The sequence below is a fragment of the Eurytemora carolleeae genome, unplaced genomic scaffold (assembly GCF_000591075.1).
Source record: "Eurytemora carolleeae unplaced genomic scaffold, Eaff_2.0 scaffold393, whole genome shotgun sequence".
NCBI lineage: Eukaryota > Metazoa > Arthropoda > Copepoda > Calanoida > Temoridae > Eurytemora > Eurytemora carolleeae.
In genome coordinates this window covers 157,658-183,977 of record NW_019397023.1, presented here as the reverse complement: position 1 = coordinate 183,977, position 26,320 = coordinate 157,658, and the positions used below count along the sequence as shown (strand labels likewise).

The window sequence follows — 26,320 nt, the reverse complement described above, 5'->3', positions numbered from 1 at the left end:
ACAAAAAAAGTAGTTGAACCAGTTGTTTGTTAGTAACTACTTGGATATTCAAAAATTCCCAACCTTGGCTTTTATATTTTCTGTGATTGAGATGGGGAGGGGGGGTCAACAGTCCATGAAATGCTTCGTACTGATTCTTAATTTTCTTTGATTTTTATAACATTTACAGATGGTTGAATGTAGAGGGGGTGTGGGGTATTTTTTGGGTGAATGAGTTTTTTATTATCAGATTTAGTAATATAAGTTACCCAAGCAGAGTGCTCCAAAGGTTCTAAAGACCCATCTCCATCCATACCTAGAAAAAAAGTCGAGCTGAAAACTTTTGAGTATACAGTAAGAGTTGAAAGACTTATGTAATGTATTGTTGCAGATTAATTTGGGAACAGTTGAACTATAGTTAATATTTTCCTGCAGCTTACGGGATAAAGAGAAAAAAAACTCAAGACTGCTTAAAATAATCTTACCTTCAGTTCAATTTTATTAAAATATATTCAGGGGCTTCCGGTCAGTTCATATTCATTGGTTTGACCTAAATCTAACCTTGACAAGATGGCTTCACAAATTGGTGCCAAGGTAAAGGTTCCAATTCCACTTCCACAAAGGCATATTCCTGATAAAAAGGTTTGTTTAAATGTTCTTTTTTATAGCAATTATTAATGGTGTTGCTCTAGCTCCTACGGGGTATATTTTTACCTATAGCAAGGGATCTACGCTTGTTGCAGAACGGTGCTGTTCCTATGGAGGTAGGGATCTACCCTTGGTAAAGAACGGTGCTGCTCCTACTGAAGAGGGTATATTTACCTATAGCAAGGGATCTATGCTTGTTGCAGAACGGTGCTGTTCCTATGGAGGTAGGGATCTACCCTTGCTAAAGAACGGTGCTGCTCCTACTGAAGACAGTATATTTACCTATAGCAAGGGATCTACGCTTTTTAAAGAACGGTGCTGCTCCTACAACAGATGGTATATTTACCTATAGCAAAGGATCTAAGCTTGTTAAAGAACGGTGCTGCTCCTATACTACAGATGGTATATTTACCTATAGCAAGGGATCTACGCTTGTTAAAGAACGGTGCTGCTCCTACTACAGATGGTATATACATGAGTCCAAATCCAACCCCAGCAAAACCACTGTATCCAACTAATACTGCTCCAAGACTATATACATCCAATTGTTCTTGAAAAATATTAAAAGTTCGATTGAGGAAAGACAATATAAGATGAAGATTTCGACTAATCTTTATACAAAATCAAACGGGTTTGTATATGTCTTTGGATTCAAGACGCAAAAAAATCAGAGCCGATTAGATTCTCATGTTTTACCCCCAGAGACTGTTGATTAATGGTCATGAATGATCTGAAAATGATTATTTATGAAAATGCAAGAAAATTTTCCGGAAAATATTTTTGCAATTGTACATTACGGTTGTCAAGCAACCTAAAATAAACCACACAATTGTTTTTTTTATAATCTTAGTTTAATCATTTAAAATTATGAATTATCTCTGAAAATATTTTTTCTATTTTATTCATTTTCCAATTTGGATTTTCCTTTGTCCAAAGCTGGCCAGAATCATCCCTAAACATGCAACTAAGGCTCCTGCCATGCAAACATATCTAATGGCAATATTTTTCAGGAAAAGCAGAGAAAAATATGATTTGAAAAATTCAACTTTAATAAGTTTAGCAGAGAACATGAGAAAAAAAGTGTCACTTTGTCAGTTTTGAAAGTTCTAAAATTGTAAAATTAATAAATGGTGAAGAAAAATATCCAAATTCCTTGTTCCAAATTCTGTAACTAATCTACCAACAAGAGGGCCTGACAGGCAATATATTCCAACCTAAATAGATAAAAAATATTTTTTTAAATGAAGGCTATTTTTTAATTTAAAAAAATCTTTAGTCCACCCAGACGTCGGTATTTTATATTCAGTTAAAATTCAGTCTTAAGCATATAATTTTTACCCATTAAAATTAGATTTTTCTTACAAGTTTTTAAAATGAACATCCACTGAGTTTATTCCGATACTTAGCTGTATTTCGTTTGGTGTGACCGGTTGTGTACCTGTAAACTACCTGTTATAGAAACTTCGGCCCGACTCCCTCCAAGGTCTGTCAGTAAGGAGTTTAACAGGAGTCCTTTTATTGTATCAAATTCTAACTCAGGGATAAATAATTTATTTTTTAGAATCATCATCTTGAAAATTCTTAAAAATACATGAACCTTCCTAATACTGTATTTCAAAAATTCAAAATTATAGAATAAAAATTCAACCTTTAAAGTTAAATTTCCTTAAATAACTTCTTGAAAATTGTTCAAGGCTATAGAAATACTCAAAACTCGTAATCTTTAGCAAATATTTCATCTAGTTAAAGGGACTGTAAGCGTAATCTTAAGTGACCATCCATGCATAGATGACAATGCCTGAATCTCAACGGAATTCTTAAAAGTCTATATTCGAGTATGAATTAGATATCACTTCTAATAATTTTGAAACTTACTTATTTTCAATTTCTCTACTAAAGTGAGTTGCGCATTTCTACTGCAGGAAAACATACAAAATTATCAGAATTTAATTTAAAACTCAAGGGTAATGTTGTTAAGTGGGTAATACCGTGGTCACATTGAAATTACACTTACAGCCCCTGTAAGACGCTGCTTTTAATTTGAAAGTTTAAAATTTTAAAATAAGTTTGTAGGTAGAATATGTCCCTGTGGTGTACCCAACGCCGTCCAGCACTGCAATACAGATAAAGGAAGCAAATACCACCAACCAACCCCGTACACCTTCCTCAGCCACAGTCTCATTATTATCATCAGAATCATCAGCATCATCATACTAAATATTGTACAGTTTTAAATATACCTACTCATTGTAGCACTGGTTAAATGAGAGTGTGCACTTCTCGCTAATGGTATGCGAGTCTTAGGAAGGTCTAGAACATAGCACTGATGAGAATGTGCCGCGCTCTCGTCAGACTATTACTATAGTGCTTACGAAGAGTAAGAAGTGTTTTGTGATCCTGGAGTAAGGAATAGAGGGGATAACTGACGCGGTTCGCCCTACCATATGATTATACTTAGACTCTGCAGCTTTTGTTTAAATTGTTTGTTAGGACATTTTCAAGATCTGTGGCAATTTCTTTTGAGGCGCCAATCTGTATTGGGTTGTTTTTAAAAAAATTTCAGGGGTTTAAAAAAATTAGTTTTCTAAAGTTTCTTTTTAAACATTGTGCCAAAATTTTACTCTTAAAAATACAGAAAACAAAAAAAATCTTTGTTTGGAGTGGTAACGTTTTTTTTGCAAACAACGGTTTTCAAAGTTTTTTTTCGCGGATTTATGTGGGGCCTTTTAGGTCATAAATCCTTTAATGGTTTAAAAATAAAAAAGTTATTTTCCAGCTTTGCTTACCTGACGCTGAGCAGAGGCTAAGAAATTTATTCTTTCGTTTGGTTCGGCCGTTCTCAGTAAATCTATAATTGAACACACATAAACATAACCTTATTTAAAATCGTTGATATGAAAGAAATATCAGAGGTCTGAACTTTAAATGAGATAGAACTAACCAACAACTCAGTATCTACTGCGGAAACTTTAAATGAGATAGAACTAACCAACAACTCAGTATCTACTGCTGAAACTTTAAATGAGATAGAACTAATTAAGAACCCAGTATCTACTGCGGAAACTTTAAATAAGATAGAACTAATCAACAACTCAGTATCTACTACGGAAACTTTAAATGAGACAGAACTAACCAACAACTCAGTATCTACTGCGGAAACTTTAAATGAGATAGAACTAATTAACAACTCAGTATCTACTGCGGAAACTTTAAATGAGATAGAACTAACAAACAACTCAGTATCTACTGCAGAAACTTTAAATGAGATAGAATTAATTAACAACTCAGTATCTACTGCGGAAACTTTAAATAAGATAGAACTAATCAACAACTCAGTATCTACTGCGGAAACTTAAAATTTTTAATTTTTAATTTTTTTTTTATTTCCGAAGAAGTGGGATTGTAGATAAATAATTCAAAATCTGTATATATAATCCTGCCTTGTTTGTTGGAATACAATATACGATAAATTGTCTAAACCAAACAATCAGAACCAACCAATCAGAACAGTCGGAACCAACCAATCGGGCCAAATAATTTTATGAAACCTAACACAACCCAAGGAAAGATTTTTTGCCGGTCAGAATTATATAATTACGTTACTTCTAGAAGTTTTTAAATGTTGAAAAACCACCAAAAAAGATAAACTCGTTTTTTAAAAGATCTATTCAGAAAAAGTATTTAGAATTAAAAATGCTAAAGATTTAAAATTAATAAAAAAATATATAAATTAGTTGTTACATCAAAAATTATTTCAAATGTTGTCTTTATCTTTTTCATACAAACCTTCGCTCTCAGAACTAGTTGCGTCCTTAAACATATTGATTCTGAAAGATTAAGCATTTTTTATAAAAAAAACATTTATTTAATGGATATGCAAGCGTTATTTAAAGGGTCTGCAGGCGTTATTTACAGGGTCTGTAGGCGTTATTTAAAGGGTCTTTTGACGTTATTTACAAGGTCTACAGGCGTTATTTAAAGTGTCTAAAGGCGTTATTTACAGGGTCTGTAGGCGTTATTTAAAGGGTCTTTAGACGTTATTTACAAGGTCTACAGGCGTTATTTAAAGGGTCTGTACTCTGTAGGCGTTATTTAAAGTGTCTACAGGCGTTATTTAAAGGGTCTGAAGGGGTTATTTACAGGGTCTGCAGGCGTTATTTAAAGGGTCTGTAGGCGTTATTTAAAGGGTTTGCAGGCGTTATTTACAGGGTCTGTAGGCGTTATTTAAAGGGTCTGTAGACGTTATTTACAGGGTCTACAGGCGTTATTTAAAGGGTCTGAAGGCGTTATTTAAAGGGTCTGAAGGCGTTATTTACAGGATCTACAGGCGTTATTTACAGGGTCTACAGGCGTTATTTAAAGGGTCTGCAGGCGTTATTTAAAGGGTCTGCAGGCGTTATCTACAGGGTCTGCAGGCGTTTTTTAAAGGGTCTGAAGGCGTTATTTTCAGGGTCTCTAGTCGTTATTTAAAGGGTCTGAAGGCGTTATTTTCAGGGTCTCTAGTCGTTATTTAAAGGGTCTGTAGGCGTTATTTAAAAGGTCTGCAGGTGTTATTTACAGGGTCTGTAGGCGTTATTTAAAGGGTCTGTAGGCGTTATTTAAAGGGTCTGTAGGCGTTATTTAAGAGTCTGCAGGTGTTATTTACAGGTTCTACAGGCGTAATTAAAGGGTCTGCAGGCGTTATTTATTAGGACACTCAATTTAAAACAGAGTGGCGAGTCAGATTCACAATAGTGGTTTGTTTANTTTTAGTTCGAAAAAAATATCTCTTTCATCCTTTTCCGTTGATTTTGGCTTAAATTATATTTTTGCTGGATTTTTTTTGTTTTTTATGGAATTTTTTAATTTTCTAAGTTAGAACTAACAACAAACTTAAATTTTCTAATCCCTATATCTTTGCAACTCCACATTAAAGGGAGTGACCGGCAATGTATGGTAGTTGAACTGAGAATGTAGTTTTGTGGAGAAATGTTTTAGGATTCATTTAAGACATATGAAACGTTTTATTGATGTATAATTACTGAGTTTGAGTGCAAAGTCGACGTTTTGTGAATCGATTTTTTTAAAATTATTAAATAACGACTACAAAAAATGTAACAAAAATTCTTCAATAAACTAATTAGTTGTTTAGATACATGTTGAGACAATAAAAACTCTTATCATTGTAAATAAGTAATTTTTCAGTTATACGTTTCTGTAATCTCTCATTGTTCAAAAACATTTTCTGCAGATTTCCTGGATTTTTTATTGAAAAGACGACATTTGAAGAATTTGTAGAAATCTGCGAGCTAATTCGTAAAGAAGAAGAAATTCAATATAATGATGAAAAAGAAATAATTAATTCTAACATTAATTTATTGACAAATTTCTATTGAGAAATATGTTTCGAAACATCTGATTAGTTTATTGTAGAATTTTTTACATTTTTCGTCGTCGTTATTCTGACCTAGCCGGATATTTGAATCACGGCAGAAAGGAGTCGGAAAGCTTTCTTAAAGGGACTGTAATGAAGACGTAGTTCAAGTGACCCTCCATTGGTAGAATGGAGTGTCCTCAACTATAAGTCAAAGGTTTAAATAAGTCCTTTTGTAAATAGGTCGTCTTTGTATGGAATGTTGCACTTAAAATTACGCTTAAAGTTCCTTTCAGGAGATCCATCACTATAACACTATATTATAGAAAAAAACCTTACACTTAGTTCGTAAAATCAAAATATTAAAAGCGTTTCGAAATTATGGACATCGTGTTCAAAATATCTCACAATTCTTTACATCTCTAACATTCGGTTCGAAATTTCTAACACTACATTGATGGATTGTTGGTTAGTAGACAGCTTAGATACTATGCAAGAAACTGGGCTAATCACATGTCTTTAAGTCTATTTTTTTATTAATTGTTATATAACGCTAAACGTACATATGTCACAGAGAAATTTAAAATATATACTAAATTAGAACTTGATAGAGAGATAAATGCAAAATTTTCATTTTACAGGCTATTCAAATATCTGGCAGTCTGATATTAAAAAAATATGTTTTTATTTTTAAATTTTGTTAAAACCTACAAATAAGATAAAATTGATTATTAAACTATTAAAAAAAATTATTCGAAGAGGAAAATTTAAAAATTCTAGAATTAAGACAGCTAACTGCTAACGTACTACTTTTGAATCACATGTGAAGAATGATAAATCATAAGAAACATTTCCATATCTTGTTTGAACCGACGTGATCCAAACTGAATATGTATTATTGCTACTGCCTTGCGTTCTTATGCATTAGAAAATATCCTTTTTTTAAATTGTTACTTTTTCTCGCTTTGCACCAGTTCCAACCCAATTTATTCTTTAAAAGAAACTGATAATTATTAATCCACTAAAACTGTTTCTTTTTAATTCCTACATTATTACAACCTTATGGTGAAATAAACCTTTCATATTTGACTTTTTGATCCAGCAGAAATTGAAATTGGATTAGAAAACTCGGGGGCGAGTAATAAGTTTCTATTATATTTTTTATATCAATTGAAATAATAGAAACGAAAAGTAATTGGATTTTTTTTAGTATAAGACCTTTTTATCTAAAGGAAGTCAGACTAAAAGAAGATCATACCAAGATTTCAAATTTTTCTAAATTTTAAAAATTCTTTTGACTAAAATATTTTTTTACGAGGGGTGCAAAGCACTCTTTCAAATTTAATGAGCCACTATTTTTTTTCTTTTTAAGGTCCTGAAACGTTTATGCTGATGATAAATTTTAGAAATTGATATGATCAACAATCAAAAATATTTTGAATTGTTTATGTAGATCTTATAAGCAGGAAAAAAATAAATTTAATAGAAACTAACTATATAATTTTATTCTTTTATTGAAAATTCATATTTTTCATTGTTGCATAATAAGGACCGTAAGCGTGATTTGAAGTGACCCCCAATATGACCCATATACCACACACCCCTGACCCTTTAGTAAAAGTAAATTCAACCTAAAGTCTGACCGCGTCAACCTTGTTGCTCCGGCTAGTCCTATTGAGTGTCTGCTTTATTTACCCAATGTCCGGGCGATACAGTACAAATTCGGACCGGAAAGGTTGACCCGGCTCGGAAATTCAAATGTACTACGGCTGCCCGTGATACGATAAGTGAAATCTTCAATGAAATTAAAAGATTATTTTCAATTGTGGTTTTATTTAAATGCGACTTACTAATGTATGCTGCCATAGACAACAAAGGAAATTTTGCGAATTTGTGAAGACAATGATGATACCTTCCTTACTCATTTTTACTCAGATCGGGAATCGAACATGCGCGCCTCACTTTAAATGGAGGGTTGCTTTAAAATATATTAACATGTCCTTTGAGATTGTTTCAGACGTTAGAATCCCTATTTTTAAATCAAAATGAAAAAAAGATTTTTAATTGCATAATAATTAAATGTTTGCAGAATAAAAGCCTTTTACAATTCTGTTGGCCGGCCGAATATAGAAAATAAAAGTGACATTAGTTGAGGCCCCACTAGTTAGTGACTATTTTACCCAACTGTGTAGTTGCCAGTGCCTCATGTCACTTAATGATCATACAATACGATTCAATACAAAATTGTCTCCACGATGTTATTTTCACATCTTTCTTCTTCTTCTTCTTCTTCTTCTTCTTCTTCTTCTTCTTCTTCTTCTTCTTCTTCTTCTTCTTCTTCTTCTTCTACGCATAAGATTGGTAAATGTCGTCTCCATATTCCACAGTTCTATGGGCCTCACTGTTTATGTCTGTTATCTCCCTATCCAAGGCAGAAGATACTGGTCCTACCAGTTTCTAAAGCTGAAGGGGCTAGTGGGGCTAGTTTCTTGAATTTCTTAATGTTCACATATACACTTAAACACTGCACAGTTTCTATCAGGATTCAAGGCCGGTGTGTTATCAAATGTTTTCATAAAGTTACGAAGTTACAAATTATCCAGACTTGTTTTCTAGATATATTTCTAAAAATATATTTTCATGAAAATTATACAAAAAATTCATCGGGTTTCATGTTTGATGACTTTTGTTTTATAAAAGCTTAGTGGGCACATATCTTATGATTAAATCACTGCATGACAAGTTTGATTTTCTAAATGCCAAAAGTAGTAAATCCTTAAGTAAGTGAGTCAGGGAAAATATCTATCTTTCAACCTATCTACTTCTTTATCAATCTGTCTAATTATCAACCCATTTACCTTTCTCCCTATCTACCTATCTGCCAATCTAACTTTCTCTCTATCTACCTATATCTATTTTTTATCTACTAATTTATCATTCGACCTATCTATTCATCTTTATGGATGCAGTATATCTACCTACTGTATATTTACCTACTGTATCCATCTAAAAACCAATCTACCTGTCTACCTATCTATTCATCTATATGTATATCTACCTACCTATCATATTTATCTATCTATATATATATCTACTTAACTCTATCCATCTCTCTATATATCTACCTACCTATCTATCCATCTCTTTATATGTCTACCTACTTATCTATTTATCTATCTATATATCTACCTACCTATCCTATTTGATGGTAAGGTATAAAGGTTTATATATTTATACACCTGTGCAAGGTTTCTCCTGCTAGACCCTAGACTTGCATTCAGTTTAGTTTAGTCGTGTTTGTGTACTCTGCATCATTCAGACCAAAGGGTTGGTAGAATTTGGTTACTTTGCACACAGTGTACATTTTCTAATATTTAGGATTTTGTGGGTTTTAGTGAATTTGTACAGTGTAACACATCTACTCAATATCAAGGATTTGGTAGATTTTAGTTAGATTTTACAGTGTACATTAATTTCTAACATTTAGGATTTTGTGGATTTTAGTAAATTTGTCCAGTGTGACACATCTACCCAATATCAAGAATTTGGTAGATTTTAGTCAGACTTTACAGTGTAAATTTTCTAATATTTAGTATTTTGTGCATTTTAGTGAATTTGTACAGTGTAAAACATCTAATAAATATCAAGGATTTGGTAGATTTTTATTAGATTTTACAGTGTAGAGTGTTAGATATCACCAACTATTTTCACGAAGAAGTACATACAGGATACACAGGATAGACATGTTATAGGTTTCATCGGTCATGAATGCATTTTATTTTAAGACATTTTAAGAAGTTTAAAGACATATCTATTTCTGTTAAAATAATCACAATCTTGAAGTCATCATGCTATCAAAAAATAAGCACTTTAAAGGAAATACAAAACTAGGAATGTTCTTATTTGAGACATCACCTATACTGAAGCATATCTCATCAAAAATTGGTAAGTTTTAGGTTATATCTATTAAACTCACATTTTATAGCGTGGAATTAAAAAGACCGCCAACCTGATTTTTGAAATCAGCAGGTTTGAGGCTAATCTTAGATTAAAGATAAGAAAAATTGGTGGGATCAATTTCTCTTTCAGAACTAATTTGTTTTGTTTACGGCTATTTAAATTCAATCGCGTTTTTGGTTAATAATTCAACAACCTTCAAAATTACGCAGTTATTTATTCAACAAAAACTTATAAAAGAGATAATGCAAACAATTTCTGTTTACGAGGTCAAATTGTGATCTTAGATACGGACCGAATTGATTAATCAGGGTGAGATATCTGCTCTGCTCTTGGTTTGTAGATTCAAGGACCGAGGGGTTGGGACACTTTTAAGTCTCTAAAATGGATGCAACTTTTCATAGCAGTGTCATGTGTAATATTGTGTACTTCATTTTAAAAACAAATCAAAATTATAAACATATATANAAACCTAGTCTGGGGATTTTCAAAATTATTAATTTTGCTCACATTTAAATATATCCAATAAAGCCAATTGCTAACATATATATATATGTACAGGGTGAGTAAAAGAGTTAAAAAAAGGACATCTATGTTTTGGACAAAAGTTTCAAAAATTTTATTTGGTTTGGTTTTTGGGCATAAATAAAATAAAATGTGTTAAAAAAATAAAAAATATTTTTGAAACATTAAAAAAAAATCCGGGAAACAATTTTTTTTAAATAAAATTTTTTTTAAATTGTTTTGTTGTAACATTCAAATATCATTTTAAATGAGTTTTCCCCGTAATATGAAAATTTCTTGATTTTCAAAATTATTAAGATTGTTGCTCACATTTAAATCTTTCCAATAAAGCTAATATTAAGATATGAAAGATCAAAGACCATATTTCTTGAAATCTTTATGTTTAATTTTTTTCATATGCTACAAATAAACTTGTAAAAATGCTACAAAATAAATTTTTTAAATGCTACAAAAGAAGTGTTTCGATGCTACAAGATTTTAAAAATACTACAGATAAGCTTGCTTAGATACTATAAAAAAACTACTTATTGTGACGCTACAATTGATCGTGTTTAAATGCTATAAATAAACTTTTTTTTAACAATGTATTAGATGCTACAAATATATTGTATTTGTTCAGATGCTACGAAAACATATATTTAGATGCTACAAATATATATATTTAGATGCTACAAATACATTATTTAGATACTACAAATATATATATTTAGATACTACAAATATATATATTTAGATGCTACAAATATATGTATTTAGATGCTACGAATATTTATTTAGATTATACAAATATATATATTTAGATGCTACAAATAAATATATTTAGATGCTATATATATATATATATATTCAGATGCTACAAATATATATATTCAGATGCTACAAATATATATATTCAGATGCTACAAATATATAAATTTAGATACTACAAATATATATATTCAGATGCTACAAATATATATATTCAGATGCTACAAATATATAAATTTAGATACTACAAATATATATATTTAAATGCTACAAATATATAAATTTAGATGCTACAAATATATAAATTTAGATACTACAAATATATATATTTAAATGCTACAAATATATAAATTCAGATGCTACAAATATATAAATTTAGATACTACAAATATATATATTTAAATGCTACAAATATATAAATTTAGATGCTACAAATATATATATTTAGATACTGCAAATATATATATTTAGATGCTACAAACAAGCTTGTTATACCTGGAGGTATTGATACACACACACATTGTCAGATGCCCTTTATGGGAACCAAGGTAAAAACTGATTGAATTAAATTAATAACTTTATTTTTATTTTTATTTTTATATTTCCTTTTATTTGTAAAAGGAACTAAATCTTTGCCGCAAACTCTTTGTTTCTAATTCCTGTTTCTGAGCAACACAATATTGCTATAGACCATGAATTATGGTATATCAAATAATCTAAATTTGAAATGTCAATGATTTGAACCATCAGAAGGCATAAATTGGCATTCAAATATTTGATTTTGTAGCAAAAACTCAAAACTTTTGATAGTACTTTTGATTAAAGAACTCAAAAATCAGATATCTTTATGACAATTATCAGAAATATTAAATATCGATCAGAAATTGGATTCAAACCAGGAAATTTAAAACCAAGAATTGTACACCAATTTAAAAACAAATATAATACTTAAATGTTTTGCTTAAAAACATAGAAACCCCTATTATACCGCTCAAACCTATAAGTTTTTGTTCTAAAGGTTTGCTTCGAACAACGACGACATTCTTAAGTTATTCACGACAGCAATACAGTTATAATACAGGGTGTCCCACATCATATTAGATCGTTTATAGCTCTTCAAATTAAAACTTTAGGGTTCAAAAAAATTTTAAAAGAATGAATCTTTTTTTTGAAATGTATGAACTTTTGTAAATATATTCTGGCAAAAAAAAATACTAAGTTTTTTGAGAATTATTTGCACATTTGGGCGTTAAAGCTTGGAGAATAATCTAATATGATTTAATTTGATTATCATAATTTTCTAAACTGTCTAAATATTTTTCTTGCCATAAAAACGACAACTTAATGGGTTTTTAGTCCTTTAAGTGTTTTTTTACAGAAAGACTCAAACACTCAATGGTTTACTTAACCTTTCAATACGATATGCTAATTCTGTTCTTCATGCCAAAACTTTGAATATTCTGTATATCTTATAAAATTGTAGGCAGTGGATGATTTTTATATTGGTACTAAAGCTGGTTTGGTTGGAGGCACTACCATGATTATCGACTTTGTGATTCCGCAAAAAGGTATTTTTTGATTTCAGATATTAAAGAAATAAAAACATAAACTTGAGCAATCGTATCTGAGATTTTTTAAAACAAAATGAAAATATAAAATTTTACTTTTATTTTTCACATTCAAATATTTCTTCTTATTTTCTTTGGAGTAGATTTAATGTGACTTAGATTTTTTTGTAAATACTGATAAATTGAAGAAACACGGATTAAAAGATACTTCTTAGATTTTTTGACAAATTTCATAAATATTTGTGTGATTAAGGAGAATCTCTGGTTGCAGCATACAAACAATGGAGAGAATGGGCTGATGCGAAGGTATGAAATAGTTTAATTAAAATCAAATTAAATACATATCATATAATATATATGAAGCTTTTTATTTAGAAATTAAATCTTTAAGAAAAAAACTAAACTTTTGGCAATGATATCATCTTTTTAAAATCCAGCGCCACAATCACAAATTTTTGTCTTCAACCGCAGTTAACACATGTTAACAAACAATTCGTTTAAAAATGCGAATCCCAGCAGTTGAAAGAAAAACAAAGATTCCTAAAAAGTGTAAAACCACCGCAATTGAAGACAAACATATTCACCTAACAGCTGTTTTTTCTCCAAAAAATATATATCATTGCACTTTTTGAAGTTTAAATTGTTTATTATGTGACTCAAAATTTCACTATTGTCTGGGGTTGACGTTCTGCTTCCTCACCCGATAGTTTCTGCAGTAACAACAAATATACACAAGATGTCTTGTATTTCGTCTTCATATTCCACAGTTTAATGAGTTCTACTGCCTGATCTAGGTGTGTTGTGATTATGCATTGCATATGGCGGTTACACACTGGGATGATAATGTGAGACAAGAGATGAAGTAAGTAAAATAATGTTAATAAGAAGAAGAATACTGTAAGGGTTTCCCAAAAATTTCAGCCAACTTGGTCCAGTTACTGCTAATATATAAATATATATATGTACAGGGTCAAAATATTACAGGGATTATCGTGTTGCATTTTTGGAACATTGACAAAAGAAATCCGCTAAACTATTTTTTTAAAATTAAATTATTTCGAAAAAATGTTGGCAAGCAATAATCAAAAATTGAATAGTATAAAAACAAAACAACAAATCAGCAAAAAAGTTAGAGTGGAAATCTGCTGCAGTAAATGTTATCAGATATAATGTAAAAATGCAAATAATTGCAAATAATAATGGTTCCGCGGATTTTTTCGATGTTCCAAAAATACTTTTTTATTTTTTTCTCACATTTTATTTTAATTATGTCTAAAAGCCGAACAAAATAAAAAAATTAAAAATTTTGTCAAAAATAATATTGGTTTCACGAATTTTTTATTCAATGCTCCAAAAATGTTTGAGAATTTTTTTTGACATTTCATTTTTTTATGCCTAAAAGCTGAACAAAATAAAAATTTAGAAAATTTTGTCAAATACATCGATAATCATTGTTTTTATTTACTCACCCTGTCTAGCTATATAAACGGCTAGACCAAATGGGCTGAAATTTTTTGTGGACACTCATGGGTAGCCGGAGATGTCTTAGTCTTAAAAAACAAAATATAAAAAAAATAAAAAATTCTTTTTTCAATAATTTTTTCAAATTTAAAAAAATTTCAAGGGAATTGCCGGGTCCTCTAGCTAGTATTACATATTGCGTGCAAAGCGCTATATTAAGTATTAATAGCTCAAGTGCATGGCGTTGCCCGTGGAATGAAAAAATCAAATTTTGAAGAAGAAAAATTTTAATCTAAAAAAAATAAGGTTTAAAAGACTATTTTTTAGCTTATATTACCCCCTACGTACCCATGGGTACCCATGGGCAGAATATAGTAACAATAATAATAAATTAATAATGATATTAGGCAGATGGTGGGTGAGGAGTTTGGAATCAACTCCTTCAAGGTCTTCATGGCGTACAAGGATGTTATAATGCTAGAGGATAATGAAATTATTGAATGTTTTAAGGTAAATTGCAGTGCAGTACAGTACCGTAAAAGTACAGAATACTGAAAATCTGGTTCATTTAAAGTACAAGACTAACCTATAGGCGGCCAGAGGAAATAGCACACTGTACATTAAACATATAATCAAAATGTGACAGTGCATCAAACCAAAAAACTTTTAAAAGAGATTTGTTTGTCCCCAGGACATGATCGGGTTGTTACGATCAAATCTCGGAATTTTTTCTATTGCGAAAGTTTGGTGTTGGTGTGTTGTCTGGGTTTTTATATTGATCTTCCAGGGTTTGTAATCTGGCAGCACATTTATCCATCCACGCTTCATTCATTCTGAGAAGAGGGTTGACAAGATTCCAGCTGCCTAAGATTCTTCTTAGGCCTGAGAATATAGAGTGCAGGGATCCTTCCGATATACTGGAATGAGGCCCGGGTGCCTTGCTGATAGGAAACATCACACTCATTGCTCCCTAACATCCCGGATTGGATACCCCCAGGTACCTATAGCTGGCAACCATAGACTCTCCCTGCTTGTCCACCATTCCTCTCGTCATCATCATTCACTTGGATCAATCACACTTGAAGCTTCTTTCTTGTTGAGTAGAAAGCACGCAGTCGCACCGTTTCGCTGCGAGAGTTGTTGACAGCCGCCCCTCTGTCCTCCTACATCCGTCAAGTGGTCATAACTGCTTAACCAGATGTCGGCTTCAGATGTTTTTGTAACCACAGGTTTGTGTGGAGTACGGCCGAATCGAACCCTTGAACACCAGTCTGGACACCAATCCAGTTACTGACTGTGGACAAGTGTGCTTAACTTTAGTGATCTAAGGAGAACTGTTGTCATGCACACTCTCCACCCCACCCCACAAAAAACTAGTACAATACATGTTTCTTATTCTAAATGGCTTAAAATCTTAAATATAAAGACTATTAATGCGCATGTATTTCGAATGGAAACCTAAAATATTGTATTATTGTTTAGGACCTGAAGGACATCCTTTATCCCGACCTGAAGAGGTGGAAGAGGAAGCTACAATGAGAGCTTGCTTAATCGTGAGACATATTATTATAAAAATACAATGATCGGCGTTTATATCAATAAAATGAAGACGAATTTTTACTAATAATGCTTTGATCCCCGACAAGCGTTGTTCAAATTGCAAGTAAACTAAGAGAAGGTGTAAATTGAAAACTTCTCTTTGCTTACATATTTATACGTCTTTGCTGTTTCAAAGCTTGGTAGAAATCAAAATTGAAATAGAAAGTCGTCTTCATTGTAATGATTTATACCATAAGACGACGACTTTATGTAAAGTAGAACATCGGAATACAGAATATGTGTGTTTACGTTTCTTATAAGCCAATCAGACAGTAAATTCGTTACAAAGGAATTGAGTCTTTGTCACAAACTTAGATTTTCTAATATCTTTATCATTGCAACCCAAATTCTGTTGACCTGAGATATGGTAATGTTGATCCGCTCTACTGCCCATCCGTACGCCCATCCGCTATATACTGCCCATCCGACCTACTGCAACATCTGACCTATTCAGCAGCTTAATTTGTCATGCCTATAGCGCAGTAGGGTAGAAATAATTAATTGTAGCTGTCGGACGGCCACTCAATTTTGTAGGTCAGATGGGTACTTTTTGTAGGTCGGATGGGCATTTTTCGTAGGTCGGATGGGTGCACTTTTCGTATATTAATAATAATATAATAATATTTAAAAGACACATATTATATAATATTATTAATATTATTAATCAAAACATTTCTTTTAAACAATACTTTGTTTCAACAAAAAAAGGGATTAGTTCTCAGTTTGAACAATGAAATGCATATTAAATGGCGCCTTTTAACTGTCATGTTTTTTTTGGGACACAATGTATATTTCAGGCTGGTCAAACTAAGTGCCCTCTCTACATTGTTCATGTAATGGGGAAATCTGCTGCAAATATCATTCTACAAAAACGAAAGGTAATTTGAACACACAATAAAAATTATTATTGAAACATAATTCATGATGGTTCTTACCTTATAAAGATAAAACTTATAGTAAAGAAATCTAAAGAATGTTAAATAGGAATTATTTGATCCTTAAGTCTGCAAAATGTGAAGATCAATGCTTAATCTGAGGATTAACAACTCAAAACTTTTGATTTCTGATCATTAGGATGGGATTGTTAATCTTGGAGAACCTATAGCTGCTACAGTGACCACAGGCAGCCGTAGTACATTTGGATTTCCGAGCCGGGTCAACCTTTCCGGTTCCAGTTTGTACTGTACCTAGCTCTATGGACAGGACTAGCCGGTACAACAAGGTTGACGCGGTCAGACTTTATGCTTCATAAAACTGTGGAATAATAAGGAAAAGTTATCTTGTTATTCTAGGATGGGATTGTTATTTTCGGTGAACCTATAGCTGCTAGCTTGGCTGTGGATGGCAGCCATTATTATCACACCTGTTGGAAACATGCCGCGGCATATGTACTCTCTCCTCCACTCAGGGAATATATCAGAACTAAATTTTAAAATGTAAATAATTCATTCTACTTTTCAATCTATTTTTATATTATATTTAAAGACCAGTTCTTGAAAAAAAATAGAAGAAGAGTTCTTCAAAACAAACATTTTCCTGTTCTATAATAATACTAAATAGTCGACAGTATGTGAAAAAAAACTGTTCGTTTTTTAACATTGAAGGGAAAGTTATAAAAAAAAACTATTGTCATGTTCAGATATTAAAAGGATTTAAATATAAAAAGAACAGTAATCGAAAAAAATTTCCTCTCCTAATATTAAAAATCATAGTAGTAAATAAACCTCTTTCATTCATATATTTATATAATAAAGCTTCGCAACAGCTGGCTAAACGGCTGGACCGAATTTGCTGACATTTTTGAGGGAACTCATGGTTACCCAGGGAGTAACAAAGGCAAAACAATTCGATTATTTTTTCAAAATTCAAAAATTTGTTTTTTTCAAAATTACATTTGTTTTTTTTCCGGGCAACGCCGGGCACTTCTTTTAGTCATAAAAATTTCCTTTTCATATTATTAAATACTAGCTGAAGTGCCGGCGTTGCCCGTGAAATAAACAAAAAAATGTCAGCCAATTTGTCTTAGCCGCTTGGCCAGCCATAGAAGAATGTGCGATTGAAGAGCTATATTTTATAGAAAAACCAGTTTTCCTTGTCTCAATATCCCAAGGGACAGTAATTACACAAAAACTTTTGTTTTGATTTAATTTTATAGAGAGGATGTAACGACTCCAAATTATTTGATGGAGGTATCTATTTTTTATAATAAAATAAACATTTTTTATTTTGAATTTAATTTGTTACAAAAGATTTAAGTGTTTTATTTCAAAATGGTAAATGGAGTCAAAACTTTGTGTGACACAACGCCATGATCTCCATATCCCGAGATGTTCAAGTTCACAATACAAAGTTCTTATCTCTGGACATTTTTTGCAGAGATATATCAACTATAAACATATAGTTCATACGAAATCCTCTGCTGTATGTAAGCTTTACAGAGTTTATTCGTTCTTTTTTCTTGCATTCATGCTTCTCTGCAGTTTTAAACTTATTTCATTTTTAGCCAAGTTATATAACAATATAAATGAATATAACAATTATACCATTAAATGAGTTTATTTAAGGAATGAACATTTTTTTTCTCATCATATATCGCTAAAGCAAAAAAGTTTTGTGTCTTCATCAAAGTCTCACAGGCACGGACAAAAGTACATTGTACTGTACTGCTATTTATATTTTTAGTTGCTAGCACGAGGGGATCTGTATTGTACCAGCACACGGACACATGTACATTGTACTGTACTGCTATATATATATTTAGTTGCTAGCACGAGGGTATCTGGATTGTACAGACGCGCACGGACACATGTACATTGTACTGTACTGCTATATATATATTTAGTTGCTAGCACGAGGGTATCTGGATTGTACCGGCGCACGGACACATGTACATTGTACTGTACTGCTATATATATATTTAGTTGCTAGCACGAGAGGATCTGGATTGTACAGGCACAGACACTTGTACACTGTACTGTACTGCTATATGTTTATTTAGTTGCTAGCACGAGTGGATCTGGATTGTACCGGCACGGACACCTGTACACTGTACTGAACTGCTATATGTATATTTAGTTGCTAGCACGAGGGGATCTGGATTGTACAGGCACGGATAACTGTACTTTCTCATCTGCACAGAAGGCTGCCGGCATTAATGATTTTACAAAGGAAATTATACCTTGAATATAAATCAAAATTAAATTGAATATAAAATTTTCTACATTTTTTAAATTAAAGAGCTGGTTCAATAAAAAAAACAATCTTAAAATCCTAATTTTTGGAATTTAAAGAGTTATATGCTAGATTCTCAACGGTTTAAACCCCAATTTCGCTGAGTAGCCGGCCCACGACAGTCCTATTAAAGGTCCGTGCTTGTATCTAAGGTAGTCAATGTCCCCATTTCACTTAAAACCATATTTGAAAAGTTTCAATTTTTAGATAGAAAAACAAATACTCGACATTTTGCCATAAATAAAGAAGTTTAAAGGGACCACGCTGTGCTTCTATGGGTAACTCTTGAAACATTTGACGACAGTCCCTTTAAATATCCAAGGTATACCATGTGTGCCTAGATCCCTAACAATCCCTTTAAATATCCAAGGTATACCATGTGTGCCTAGATCCCTAACAGTCCCTTTAAATATCCAAGGTATACCATGTGTTCCAAGATCCCTAACAGTCCCTTTAAATATCCAAGGTATACCATGTGTTCCTAGATCCCTAACGGTGTGAACGGACTTGAGGACAGGATGAGTGTTATCTGGGAGAAGGGAGTTGCTTCAGGTAAATTATAAAGGAAGAGACCGGCTAGAGAATATACTTTATTCAATTTTGATGGAATTTATAATATTTCCCGTTGTAGGGTGATTAAGTGACTTTATCGCCCTACGACAGGGCGAAAAAGTATCTTTTTCACCCTGTTATTAAAATTCCAAATCAAAAAATTTTAAAATCTCACAACGTTCGATGTGAAAATACTTTCAATTTGAACTTAAACTAAATAGAAACAAAGAATCCCGGCAAAAACTTTTTCGCACTTAATATTAGCCATCAAAATGACATGAAAAGATATAAACAGATATAAACATTTTTCGTCCTGGTTATTAAGTAATAGTAAAAAATCTTTCTGCTGCGAACCGTCCCTTCTGGTAAAATTATATAAACGAATTTTTGTTTATAATTTACTGCACTCTTGGTTCATGTACGTTACCTTGTCGGTCTCTCCCTTAAAGTGTAGCAAAGACCCGGGACGAAAACTTTTGAATGCATGGAATAATTTGAAATTATCTATCACCTTGCGCGGAGATTAGCTAATCGCATCATATATTTGTTTTGTTTAAATAGTCATTTTTTTAAATCACTACATTTATTATTAATTTTAACCAATTATCCAAAGTTTAAACGTGAAGGAGTTAAATTATCTGCCAACGAGTCAAACCCTTTCTGTAATTAAAAAGTTCTTACCTTTGCTAAAACTCGTTTTTTACGTTTTAAAAAAAGCATAAATTGCATAAACTAACGTGTAACATATATGAAAGAAAAATTTACGATAAATATTAAAATTATCTGAAATCTAAACTGTTTTCTTTCAAAGATCATTTATTGCATAATTTGCTAGTTTCGTATTCAAGAAGTTTCCGTAACTAAGAAGCTTCATAATTAAGATCCAAGTTTTATAGTTGAAAATAAGCAAAATAAATGTTACAATCATTTGATTAATGCATTTTTAGTGGGGATGGGGGGGGGGTGGGGATCGCCAAAATGGTCGTTTATTATTTTCCAGGTTTTAATTTTTGAGTTTAAAAATCAACATTTTAAGGTTTGATGACTCCTGAAAGGTTTGTTGCTGTAACTTCTACAACGGCTGCCAAGATCTTTAATATTTATCCTAAAAAAGGTAAAATCATTTCATCATAAAAATATATCAAGAAATCATTTTGTTTCAAATGGTAAGGGAACAGCATTTTATTTAATACAATTGGAGAGACGTAATTTTTCTTTTTACAGTATGATACGAAATTTAATAATTTTTTTTCTTCTGAACCTTTCACATTATAGAAATAGAAAAGGAACACACTCATACGTTTTATTCACTTTACAAACATCCACATTCTCCAGTTGTTTTGGCTTTGAGAGAATTAAAAACCATCTATGATTGCCTTTTTAAAGTTTTTATTTATTACACGTTTTAATCAATACATACAGGGTTACCCACAAAGGATGAGACTTCAGAGACGACTGTACAGAATTCATACTGTCTATTTTCTTATATTTAGGATTCTCTGCAACTGTAAACTGTTTTTTTTTCGTTGCCATGACAGGCTGTTAAAAGACTATGTTCAAGGCAGAAGGTCTAATTTAACCTTGTAATCGTCATATTTTCTGTTTATAGTCGTCTTTACAGTCTCATCCTTTTCGGTAACCCTGTATAAAGCGTATATGCATTATGTATAGCGTTGACTTTGATAGACGAAATAGGTCTTGGTAACCTAGAATTCCTTACAACGCATTTTCACCAAGTAAATGTAGATTTTTTTAGTTGCTACAATGATAACCAGAAAACTCTGAAATAGGAAGACGACTTTTTAGACTTAAGTTTTGACTTTAGATAGTTTACTAATTTCAGAGTATTCTAGTTATCACTGCATTTATAGTTTTTTTGTTTGGCTACGTTTTTTATTTCTATTTTTCATATCTCTTAGCCTACGCCATTTATGGGTATTTTGTATGCGAGATCAATATATAACTAAACATATTTGATGTAGTTAGTTTTACGGGACTTAGCCCTAATTCCAACTGTTTTGTCTAGGTGTGATAGCTCCTGGGTCTGATGCTGATATTGTAATCTGGAATCCAAATCAAACCCGAACAATTTCAGCTGAAACCCATCATCATGCCGTGGATTTCAATATCTTCGAAGGAATGGAGGTACGCTTCAAGTACTTATAGTGTATGGAATATCTTCCGTGGTTTTTTCATAAATTCTTTCTTGGCAAAATTTTCAAATACCATATACGACACTAGACCTCTAGAACTTAATGTTTATAGAGTATCATGTCGTCTTTAGTCTCATCTTTTGTAGGTAACCCATGTGAGTTAATAATTATTGAGATAAGAGATATAAAAACCCTTCGTACATTCACAAGAGTCATCTTGATCGTTCCTTAAAAACTTATTTTTAGTTACACTTTTATACATTGCATTTTCACTTGTACTTGTATTGTAATCGTACTTTCACTTATACTTGTATTTTAAATCGTACTTTCACTTGTACTTGTATTTTTAATCGTACTTTCACTTATACTTGTATTTTTAATCGTACTTTCACTTGTAATCGTACTTTCACTTGTACTTGTATTTTAATCGTACTTTCATATATCGTACTTTCACTTGTACTTGTATTTTATATCGTACTTTCACTTGTACTTCTATTTTTAAAGTTTTTTTGTTTCTAATAAAATTCTTGAAGAAAGACGACTTTATCCCCGTTTTACCTGTAGGTGCATGGTGTAGCTGAATGGGTCCTGACAGGAGGTCGGATAGTAGTAGAAGAGGGTCAGCTCAAGATGGCGAAGGGGGCGGGCAAGTTTGTGCCCACCCCACCTTTCTCACCATATGTTTACGATAGGTATTTTTTTTATGCAATTTATATCTTTCCTCTTTAAACTAATTTTATTTATGACTCAACGTAATTTTCCATTGTCATATAGCATTATTAAGCTTTCAAGCCGATTTGCGCCCATGTTTCATTTTCAATTGTAAACATTTTCTCTATGTATACATTGTAATACAATAAAGAAAAGTTTGCGGATTTTATAAAATAAAATTCGTGGATTTTTAAATTTGATAAAAATCGAATTTTGTTGGAGACTTGTTTTTGAAATTTTGAACTTCCACAAAGCTTCCCTGGGGTCATGTTAGGTCCCACACAAAATTTGGACCCGATCGGTTCAACCGTTTTGACGTTTATTGGAAAAAAACAGACAGACATCCTAATATATACATATATAGATTTTCATTTGAACTTATGTCTAGGTTGCTGTTGTATATCAAACGATGCAACTATTCGGGACAAATAACAAACAGTTTTTTTCTACAGTATTCTTTTTTTAGAGAGTTTTTCAAAAGTATGAAAGAAGAACAATAGAAAAATAGTATTTGTTACATCTTTTAAATTAACCCCTATCAGGCGGACATATCTAGAAACTACTGGAGACAGTTTGGACAATTAAAATTACTATTTTCAGTGCTTGAATTGATACTAAAATACTAGGAATATATGCTAAAATGTTAAATGCAGTGCAAAACTAAAGATACAAAAAATGTTTTTTTTTTTATTTTAATACATAAAGAAGAAAGAGGAGGGCATCTCGAGAATATATTTTGGCAGTGTTTTAAATATTCAATTTTGCTTAGAGTTCGCTTGACGGAGGAAGAGCAGGCGAGGAAATGGGTCCCGGTCTTTAGATCAGAAGAGGTCACATTTTTTACCATTATGATAAGAAGAATTAAAATGCCTATCTATATATCTGCAGCTACACTCTTAACTGTACTTACAGTCCCTTTAAAGGGACTGTAAGCATAATATCAAGTGATCTTCAATTTATAGAGTGCCATTTCAGATTTTCAATTCGAAACCCTTTAAACATTTGTTTGATCAAGGATTTCGTAGATGTTCTTATATATATATTGCGGGAAATTAAGTGCCAAGAAACCGCGCAAGTGTACACTAGCACGGAGAGTACAATTAGGGCTGGGCCTCGTTCCTGGGGAACTATCGTTCTTTCGCGAGAACGAACGGAATTATCAAGAACTATCCCATCTTTCCGAAATAAGAAAACACATAAAACGCGTTCTTAAAAATATTGGAACGATTATTATAAGATATTATTTATGCAATAAATCCTATAAAAATGTAGACATTTTTCGCCCCTTGAAGCTTATTAAGAGTCCACTTAAGAAAATTACATAAATAATTTATCAACACTTGGGATATTGAACCGCTCTTGACTAAAGAACACAAAGAATGGAATGGATCGGTTTTTACTAAGAAAACTAAGAAGGGAATGAAGGGAATTGAATGGAACGATTGGAAAAAGAACGAACGAGAACGGAACAATCTAGCTGGAGGCCCTTTTTAAAAAAGTCGGAACGTGCCCAGCCCTAAGTACAGTGTACACTGTAACCTTGACTCTCCCTATTCGTTGTCTGGACAAAGGTTTAATTAAGGGTACTATTGTGAATCGGACATGCATCTCATAAATGCGAGGTCACTAGAAATTACGCTTACAGTCCATTTAAGCCCTACAATAACCATTTTAAAGCATAAAAATCGTATTGGTGCAAATGGGTCAACTTTGTTTGTTTAGGACATGTATGTTGACATGAACTCAGGACCTACTCCTCCAGCTGAGGATGGAAATACATCTACAAATGTGCATGATTCAAGCTTCTCTCTGGAACAGCATGCATCTCCCAGGTACAAATAAACAGCATGCATCATCCAGGTACAAATAAATAGTATGCATCATCCAGGTACAACTAACCAGCATGCATCCAGGCACAATGGGAATAAAAGGCAAAAAGTAAAAGATACGATTTAAATAAAACCAGAGTTTGGAACTTTAGAATGGGATATCTTCAATCTCGACTGCTTAATCCGAATATCCTATGTGGACAATTGCTTAATCCACTCTTTTTGGATATAGTACAGAAAATTCAAAAACCAGTTTTTTAAAAAATTAGAAAGTCCCTCCCGTCTCTGTTGATTAATCTTAATTAAAGAAGAGAACTCTTATTAAATGGCGCGCAAAATTTTAAATTTCCCGGCTTCTGATACTCCACTCTGATTGGTTGAATTTTATACACTTTTCAGGATACAAACACAAGATTAGGTTAGTCTTGAGATTAAGAAAAAGAGAGGATCAAGCATTGATCTCGATATCCACCATTCTAAAGTTTTCAGTCTGTTCTGAGAAGGCATAACATAGCTCTACGTGAAACAATTGTCCGTTTTCATTGACATTTTTTTAACCACTATACCTCCCTTCAAGAGCACTGATCAGCAGAAAAAATTTAATATTGCATTGTATGTTTTTTTTTCAGAGTTAATGAGGAGAAAGAAAGGAAACCGGCCATAGATTCCAAACCACAGATCAGAGTTAGAAATCCACCAGGGGGGAAATCTTCTATCTTCTTCTAGGATAGAAATCCACAGGGGGAAATCTTCTATCTTCTTCTAGGATAGAAATCCACCAGGGGGGAAATCTTCTATCTTCTTCTAGGATAGAAATCCACCAGGGGGAAAACTTCTATCTTCTTCTAGGATAGAAATTCACCAGGGGGAAATCTTCTATCTTCTTCATAGGACAGAATTCCACCAGGGGGGAAATCTTCTATCTTCTTCTAGGATAGAAATCCAACTGGGGGAAATCTAATATATTTTTCTAGGATAGAAATCCACCAGGGGGAAATATTCTTTCTTTGTCTTGGATAGAAATCCACCAGGGGAAAATCTTCTATCTTTTTTTAAAAATTAATAATCCCCCAAAGAGGAAAGCTTCTATCTTCTTTTCCCCCGAAATAAAAATATTCTTTTTTCAAAATCTTCCAAGGAGAGACATCTTCTACTTAAATGGGAATATTTCTAGCAAAATTAATCTTTCATCCATATTTCTAAAGAAAATTATCTATTTTTGTTTTTTACGAATATAACATATTCCATATAAATGAGGCGTTAACATATAATCTTTAATAAATTTTAATGATAAAATTTTGATTAACAATTAACTCAGTTTAAACTTTTAAAATTGTGATCTAAACATTAATAAGAATAAATTTGTAAACTAAAATTTGTTACTCATAATTAAATAAATCGAAAAAAAACTTTCTAATAATTAATATTGTCTATAAATTATAAAAATAACGATGATGAAGTTTGAACCCCTATAGGTCACGTTCTAACAAACTAAAAAGTGATGATTTTTTAAAAGCAGACGGGAACAATGATTACTTGTATACAGTGTGTCCCACTAAAAATGACAATTTGAAGACGACCAAATATAATATTGAAGATCTACAGAAAGACGCCAAAAACCTAAAGTGTCTGCATAGGATTTTTTATTTTTAAACTAAGGTCTAAACTTTTGAGTGTGTGAACTATCTTTAATCTTGAACCACTCGATAAACAAAGTGGGCAGTTTTAAATTTAAGTTATCCCAGCAAGGTATGACCACTACGGGATATCGAAGAGGAGCTAGATATTAATCCGCGAGTCTGCACAAGTAGGGTTGTTGTAGAGGTTCTACAAACATCTGGGAAGTTTCACAAGATTCAAATTGTTTCTTTTACAAATTTGCTTTTCTTACTCTATGGCAAATTTTGACCTTGTATGAGAGAAAATACAGAATTCATAATACATAATACATAATACATAATACATAATACATAATACATAATACATAATACATAATACATAATATAC

General features: G+C 32.0%; 2 protein-coding genes across 2 annotated transcripts; one reads left to right on the top strand and one right to left on the bottom strand.

Annotated features, from left to right (window-relative positions):
* Positions 1–218: 218 nt before the first annotated feature.
* Positions 219–4,450, bottom strand: LOC111711204 (monocarboxylate transporter 13). Its single transcript, XM_023485492.1, has 9 exons — positions 4,414–4,450; positions 3,414–3,475; positions 2,714–2,840; positions 2,066–2,139; positions 1,780–1,841; positions 1,552–1,617; positions 1,040–1,158; positions 541–610; positions 219–295 (listed from the first exon to the last, which is right to left on the bottom strand). Exons 1-9 carry the CDS (start codon positions 4,445–4,447, stop codon positions 232–234), a joined length of 678 nt encoding a protein of 225 aa, XP_023341260.1. The 5' UTR covers positions 4,448–4,450; the 3' UTR covers positions 219–231.
* Positions 4,451–9,873: 5,423 nt separating this feature from the next.
* On the top strand, positions 9,874–25,612 carry LOC111711198 (dihydropyrimidinase 1). The gene is made up of 18 exons (XM_023485486.1): positions 9,874–9,925; positions 11,681–11,757; positions 12,693–12,777; positions 13,031–13,083; positions 13,572–13,639; positions 14,646–14,768; positions 15,665–15,791; positions 16,635–16,715; positions 17,130–17,245; positions 17,993–18,026; positions 18,913–19,005; positions 19,554–19,620; positions 20,657–20,734; positions 21,647–21,765; positions 22,338–22,465; positions 23,254–23,314; positions 24,207–24,316; positions 24,943–25,612. Exons 1-18 carry the CDS (start codon positions 9,874–9,876, stop codon positions 25,037–25,039), a joined length of 1,569 nt encoding a protein of 522 aa, XP_023341254.1. The 3' UTR covers positions 25,040–25,612.
* The last annotated feature ends 708 nt before the right edge of the window (positions 25,613–26,320 follow it).